Raw genomic sequence first — 8,231 nt, 5'->3', positions numbered from 1 at the left:
GTAACCGTTATTCAAAAAATATATATTTGTCTTAAAGAATGAATTTCCATAATCATCAAAAAACGTGTAACTTACTTGTTCGACTCTTTTTTTTACAAAAAAACGATAAATTTATAAATGTTAAGTAAAGCTGAATACACAAATTCTGTTCTCAATTATAACTGAATAAAATGACATTTTAGTTATAGCGTTCACTTGTTCAGTCGCATGTGAACACAATTAAATAAATGTATTTAATTCCATCACAGTATAGGGTGGCGTGCTTCAATATCTGGGTTACCTGTACCTGCCATTTAGATATTTCAACAAGTTATCTGTTTCATTGTTTGATTTAACAGATCATTATGTCAATCAATTGCATAACCTATTCAGGTACGTTTATGAAACGTTTACGACCTTTCTCAATACAAGTTACAAAAATATACAAACGGAGACATAGTGATTGCTGTCAATATAAATTGAAAAGAATGAACATTATTCAGATGTTGATTTCTGAAATGCTAACATCTATCTGGCGATCACTCAACATTTATCGTCAATATAGATCAAGAAATAAGTAAAACAGAGACTCGCTGAAATACTTTGTGCTTAGTATTCTATATTGTACTAAAAATATAATATTGAATAAAAATAATAATAATTATTATTATTATGATTATGTATTGGCATTAATAGAATATTCTTAAAACTAGAACCGGGTAAATATTTCAATGATCCCGACTGTATATTTTCACTACCATAGATACCTATTTCATTCTTATTTGTTATTAATTTATTCATTGTAATTAATTTAAATGACAATTTTCTCAAGTATTTAAACTATATATCACATTATATCCATGGTACTACTTTAAAGGTTACATAATTTATTTCTTTTATATTTAACTAATTAAAAATAGGCACGTGAAGAGATACGTATTTTGGAGACATTAAGAAATATGCGTGAATGTTCCGGTGGTGAATTAAATCGTTATGATTTTCCAATTATTAATTTATATGAACATTTTACATTTCGTAAACATATTTGTATGACATTTGAATTATTAAATATTAATTTATATGATTTATTAAAATTGAATAAATTCACGGGTCTACCAAGAGATCGTGTACGACGTATATGTTATCAAGTATTAAAAGCTTTACAATTTATACAAAAAGCTGGAATTATACATTGTGATTTAAAACCAGAAAATATTCTACTTGTTTGGCCACAATTACCAGAAAATGAAAATACTACTAATAATACTACTAATTATCAATATGGTGATAATAATCTTAAAAAAAGTCAACAACATCAAAATCATTATAATGGTAATAATAATAATAATGATAATGGATATGATTCAATGAATCATCTACGTTCAATGTGTCAACGTGTAACAGAACAAAAAGATTATGTAAAATTAATTGATTTTGGTTCAAGTTGTTTTCAAAATGGTCAACCATATCCATATATTCAATCAAGATTTTATAGAGCACCAGAAATTCTGCTTCGTTTAGGTTATAATGAAGCAATTGATACATGGAGTTTTGGATGTTTAGTAGCTGAACTAATAAATGGTAAAAAGATTTTTCATTAATAAATAATCTATTTATTTACATGAATATACGCTTCTTTGTTAATAAATTGGATTTCAAAAGTTTGGGACAACAACAACTCTAAGGTTTTTTTCAATAATTATTCACTGCAATATCATTCTGTTAGGATCAGTAATTGTAATTTACTGTTTAATCATCAGTACGCAGTAGTTATCATGAATTGTCTGCTGTGAACATATCAGTGTAACCCAGCCTGTCAAGGTTGATGTAAAACACAAACCTATTATAAATTACAGGTTAAGGTGAAATCTTTAGTAGATCTTGTACTGTAATATGGGGCATTTGCTTAACAGATAAACAAAAATTGACCAAAAGTCCCTTGTTTAATACATTTAGTGGAAACTGAAATCGTAGTGAATTCCCTTAAACATACAATACACCATCACGTTTATAAGACTGGTCACATTACTCACTCAATATAAATGTATCAGTTCAACAGTAGAACGAGGTTTAATAAAATTACAATTACCCGACCAAATTAAAATATCATCCAGTCAATAAGAAGTAACTTAGTATATTATACAATAGTATAGTAGTTTTTACCATTACTATTAGTTAGCTTCCATTACTATAGAGTTTTAAAGTTTTCAGATATTGATAAGAGAATTCAGAAAGTTATAATGAGAAACAGCAACAAATGAAAACCCAGCAAATCAACGGTAAGATAGATATGATCGATTTCTAAGTATTATAGTCGGACATCCAAGATTAAATGAAGTTATAAATATGAATAACTAGATTATAACTCAGTGTCCCTGAAATATAATGGAGTCTCTGAAAGTCCTGAGATCGATTCTGGACAGTGTTATGAATGCCCACAGTTGAAGAGTCTAAAACTAGGATGGAATTTCTGCTTACTTTGTTGAGTAGACATTCTTAGTTGCCCAGATAAAAATTTATCCAGTGATGAAAAAAGACTCTCATTCTACTACTACACTGCAGATTTATTCTTACTGATATTTTTAACTGTCGCCTTTAGAAGCTTCTAGTTTAAGAATATTGATCACGATCACACTAATTATGAAGGAGTATGTCGTGCTAAATAATTTAGTGAATGACTAAATCGTCACAAAAATAAAATTGCATATTTCATGAGGAGCCATAGTGTTTAAATAAAGCTTATGCCTAGTTTACTGATTTTAATTGTGTTTCTTTTATTAATGAAAGAATCCCAATTTGTCATAATAGAAGAATTGAAAACGATCAACGGATAATTTCTACCGAGATAGATGTTTCACCATGTCATCAACTTTATTTTGTTTTACAAAGAAGATTTACATGGTATAGAAAAGAACTCGATTAGATGAAACAAATTCGCCCCGGTAAAACATTAATGATTCTGTTATATAATAAATGAAATAGCCAATCAGTATCCGTATTTTAAATTCAGAACTTAACGAAATCAACTGTTTTTTGGTTATATTGCTTTTTTAAACTCCTTCTCAGATGAAGTAAATTTGATAATCTTAATACTTCTAGGAAAATCGTAAATTTAAACTACTCAGTTCAGAGAACAATACACAATCAAACGTGTCCACTTAAGTAATAAACCTTTGTAACTATTTCAGAACTTATTGACCGTTGTTATTTGCTGTTTCTTTTGACATTGTAAGAATAAATCCAAATTAAGAAATATTTCTATATAATTGCTTGAAGTATACAGTTGGCTAATCTTTTAATTTCCCTTCCTTATCTGTTTGTGATTTTATTTCAGGTTTACCATTATTTCCTGGAGAAGATGAAGCTGACCAAATGGCTTGTATCATGGAAGTATTAGGTCTACCACATCCAAATCTTTTACGTCATTCATCTGAATTAGATCGTTATTTCATTGAATTCAAATGTGATAAACTGAAACCATCTACATTGGAGTTTATGGATAAAAACGGTGTACGATTATGTAGAGATGTTGTATATCTACCGCGTTATTGTTCAGTACGTTATCCAGATGGTGATAATCCTCCACAATTATTACCAGGTCTTTCAAAACGAGGTGGACATGTTCGTGGTATACCAAGTAGTTTACCATTACTTCAAGCTATTACTCAATCAAGACTACGTCGTTATAAACGTAAAGATACACGTAGTGTATCCAATTTATCAACAACAATGAATGCAACCAAAATGTCAGAGGAAGAAGAAATTTACTTAGATCAAGATAATGAATTAGTTGTAAATTTACTATCATCCTGTTTAACTTGGTTACCTGACGAACGAATTCAACCAAACAAAGCAATTCTGCACCCATGGTTCAATCATTTCTATAATAATAAATCCTCTATTGGGTTTCGTTCACAATTACGTGTTAGGAGTATGGAAGTATCAAAATTTGCACCAAATAATAGTAAATTAGCTAATGAAATTAATGAACGTTATTTAATTCATGACCATCGCAATGGTCATGAGTCATTGAATAAAGACTCATTGCATAAAATCAATGGATTTTGTAATAATGGAAGACGAAAAACATCACGATTAAATTTAATTAATAATCATTTAGTCAATTTTGATATTACACCTAATAATTTCATTGTAGACGATTCAGTGAGAAATAACCATGAAACTGATGTAAAGCCATGTATGGTTGATGCACAAAGTAGTCCGATTCAAGAGGAAGAATTAAAAAAAACTCGTCAAAACTCTCAAATTACCATAGTGCAACAACAGCCGTCATACATGGTTACTGTTTCTAATTCACCAAATAAATGTTCAAAAAATTTGTCACATTCAACTCAACATACTGATAAGCTTTCTTCTTCTGGGAATCGGCGTGTTACATTAGTTTATCCGAACAATAACAGTAGTAATGTTAATGATAATAGAACAATAACAACGACCACTCCGGTCACAACGACGATGGTTGCTACTACTGCTAATAGCAGTAATCAAGGTGTCGATAACAAGTCAACCGTATCAGATGACAATCAGGAAGGTCGATTACTGTCTGTGAACTTATCATTTAATCACTTAAACAATGATAATAGCATTACTAAAACCAATAATAGTAATATTGATGGTGCATGTGATGATGTTAATATTAGCAATATAACTAGCAGTAGTATAATTCATATGAATAAAAATATTTTGAACGATAGCACTATCAATAACAGTAGTAGTAGCAATAGTAGTAGTAACAGCAATGCCAACACCACTGCTCTTGACGTAATGCTTCAACATTCAGATTTACTTACATCAGTTCGTCGGTCATCACTTATTGGATCCTTGACAGAAATCAATAATTTAAATGGAACCCAATCCGAAGTTGTTGTAGAAAAAACACGTCCCCTAATTCATACCAAACCTGATGCAATATATCAAAGTAAAAAACGATTAGATCGTAACTCAACTAGTAACAGTGATCGACCATTATCGGAATTCACTCATCATCACCATCACCAAAATAACCAACATCCGATTGCGGATTATGGTAAGACCAAAATTATCACAGAAAATGAAATTGACAGCCCAACGTTTCTGATCACAGGTCATTGCTCTGACTCAACACCTCATCTACCGAACCTTACGTCATTTAATATCAACCACATTAATAATAATAATAATAATAATACAAATGGCACGAATGCGACAGTGTGTAAAATCACAAATTCACCAAATCGATATTCATATTCCAATTTGCATCAATCGGTACCATTTGTATCTTCATTAACTATTGACAAATCTTTAAACAATAGTATGAATAATATTGTAAGTATACAAAAAATGAAGCCTGCCACTGATGTGGGCATGATAAATGCCTCAACCAAACGATATTCCGTCCCAACACGTACAAAGTTGATTGATATACCACAAGCAGAATATGAAATACCGATTACTGATCATAATAATAGTAGTATTAATTACAACCATATCAATGATTACGCTAAGCAGGATATTCATTTTATTCCAGTTACATCATCACATGTGATAATTTCAACGGATTCAGGTATTTCGCACAAATTAAATACAACGCATGATAATAGCACTACTAATATAACAAGTAACTGTCATTATGAAACACAGTATAGATATCCCTCTAGCCATTACAGTCAACAACAATGTGATACATATCACAATCATAAAAACAACTATCAATACCGTCAGCAACAACCGCCATCACAACATCAAGAACAGTTCAATCGTCAAACCTCCTGTTGGTTGGCTAACAACAACAATAACAGCTGTTACAGTAATAACAATCGCAAAATTTTGAACTTTACAAGAAACCATACAGATCCAAAAGAACATTCCCTCAACAGTCATTTGAATGGGATCAGTTCAACTATTACAGGAATGAATAGTGGTAGCACCTTGAATTCAACTATTACACTTCCAGAAATCGCCCCAAAACCACCAGCTCGTACAAAATTAATTATTTCGAACAGTAGTAATAATGATACTTCTAATAATATTGATTACAAAAGCCCATCAAGATGGCGTTCAGTTAAATCATTATCATCAGAAGACTATGGTTCTGCAAATTTATACGGCCCACAGCCTTATTGTCAACCAACTATTGAATCACATAAAATTATTGTACAAAGATTACCTCAATTCAATTTGAATAATAGTAATAATAATGGTCATAGTGGTTATACGGATCAAATGTCATCTTATTATACTCAATATGAAACTTGAAACAAGTAGTCTTAATACTTCACCCTATACTTTTATGAATTTAAAGCATTCTCGTATATATTTACTGTTCTATATATCAGAGTTGTATAAACGTGTTCTCTTAAAGAAGAGGAATGTATGTATGAATGATTGTATAATTACTTACTACTTTTTCAACTATACATATAAATAGATTAACCAAACAATAATTTTATTCTTATTTCAGAGTATACACTAATTCCTCAATCTTCATATGTCTATACATGTGTGTATCCATCACTCTCATATACATGCACGTATACAAACTTTGATATGTATTTAGGTTTCATTTCTAATGCCTTTTTTTATGCAACACAACTAGTTGACAATAGAAATTGGCTGCCTTTTTAATTTAACAAAAGTAGTAATCACCTAATCCGGTTTTATTTTTTCTCGCTCTACCTAATCCGGTTTTATTTTTTCTTATGTATGTGTGTACATTTGCAGGCTTAGTTATGTATGTGTGTACATTTGCAGTGCGTATGTGTGCATGCATAAAGTGTATTTCAATAATATACTCAATAAATACTATTTCCCACCAGTCACGTGCCATATATATATATATATATATATATAATCCACCTTCACAAAATGCTTAGTTGTCAACTGCCTTTTCATTGTGTACACCTACTAAGATTTTATGCATCAGAATTAATTAAGAAATATTACATGTAGACTAATAAACTGAGATTAATTAAAAAGACCAAAGTAAAGAAAATCAAAAAAGGAGAAAAATGGACAATAACGTCTTTCAATAATCTTTGTTTTTATATTGAACAAAATATTATTATTATTATTATTACTGTTATCTGATATGTTACTTTAACTTTGTCTTTTTTCGCGCCCCCCCCTGACAACTAAATCTTCTAATTCATCAGGTTTCCTAATTCTTTGTTTTATACATAATCTCTATTGTCTGCTTATTTTTTTTTTGACAAACTTAACAATACACAAAACATTATCACTAATCAATAACCATCAGTGAAGTGATTAACCATTTTAATGAACCAATTAATTTCTTTAATAATCAGACAATGTTCGTGTTATTTTTGATGTTTACTGATCATTATTATTATTATTATTGTCTCATTTATTTTCACATTTCCAAAACATTTCCCTTACTTACCAATTCACTTATTGTGAAATTTCATCTGATTTTTTTTATTGTTTTCTATCAAGTTCAGCTGATGTTTATTTTCTTAATAAATTAATGACCCTTAGAGAGTCTTTTTTTCTTTGTTTCTTCTTATTATTCAATTTCTTGTTTTTCCTCATTGTTCTATGAATGATTCCCTCAAGAATTTGTTGTTTTTCTTTTTTTTTTTCTCAGAAAAAAACTTTGTTTATTAAACGACTTTCTCTCTTTTTTTTCTTCATTTACAGATAATCAAATAATCAATAATACAAAGAATTATGTAATTAATTTCTTTTTTGTATTTTTATTTATGTTAAATTTCACTTTAGTTATTTATCGAAATAAATAATCACTAAGTGACTAGTTACTTGAAAGATAATTTTTTGTTTGTTTTTAAGATGAATGAGAAGAGTTGTTATCTATTGATTAAATTTCTAATTATTAAGTAGTAGGTTAAGAATTCATTTCATTTTTTATTTATTGTAGTTTGATTAGCTAACTAGTATTGCTGGTTATTGCGAATACAAAATTTGTGACTTAAAAACTAAGTACATCAATACTGTATTTGATAAATTCTATAATTTTAAACATAAGTCATGCCTATGAATTCACAATAATGATTGGAGACTATGTACTTTTATTCACGTGACTGTTCTATTCTTCTAGGATGGGGATTTCTGTTTTAAAATATTACCTAAATGTACTTTGATTATTGAATTCATTTAAATGAATCAGTTGACACAGTTTTCATAGGGTATTCTTGTTGAATACATTGATTTTGAAGTGATAGAAAAATACTGAAATGTTTGAATTCACTTAGTATTGTTTGTTTGAATCTTCCCAT

General features: G+C 29.4%; 1 protein-coding gene across 1 annotated transcript; it reads left to right on the top strand.

Moving 5' to 3' along the window:
* Positions 1 to 938: 938 nt before the first annotated feature.
* Smp_129170 (dual specificity kinase) lies at positions 939 to 6,234 on the top strand (the record flags this gene model as incomplete). The annotated part of the gene is made up of 4 exons (XM_018799278.1): positions 939 to 1,560; positions 3,314 to 4,654; positions 4,781 to 5,026; positions 5,189 to 6,234. The coding sequence occupies 4 exons, from the start codon at positions 939 to 941 to the stop codon at positions 6,232 to 6,234; spliced, it is 3,255 nt and encodes a 1,084-aa protein (XP_018651082.1).
* Between the last annotated feature and the right edge of the window lie 1,997 nt (positions 6,235 to 8,231).

This window comes from Schistosoma mansoni, chromosome 3 (assembly GCF_000237925.1).
Source record: "Schistosoma mansoni strain Puerto Rico chromosome 3, complete genome".
Lineage (NCBI taxonomy): Eukaryota > Metazoa > Platyhelminthes > Trematoda > Strigeidida > Schistosomatidae > Schistosoma > Schistosoma mansoni.
The sequence above is the reverse complement of the archived record's forward strand: the minus strand, read 5'-3'. Positions and strand labels throughout refer to the sequence as shown.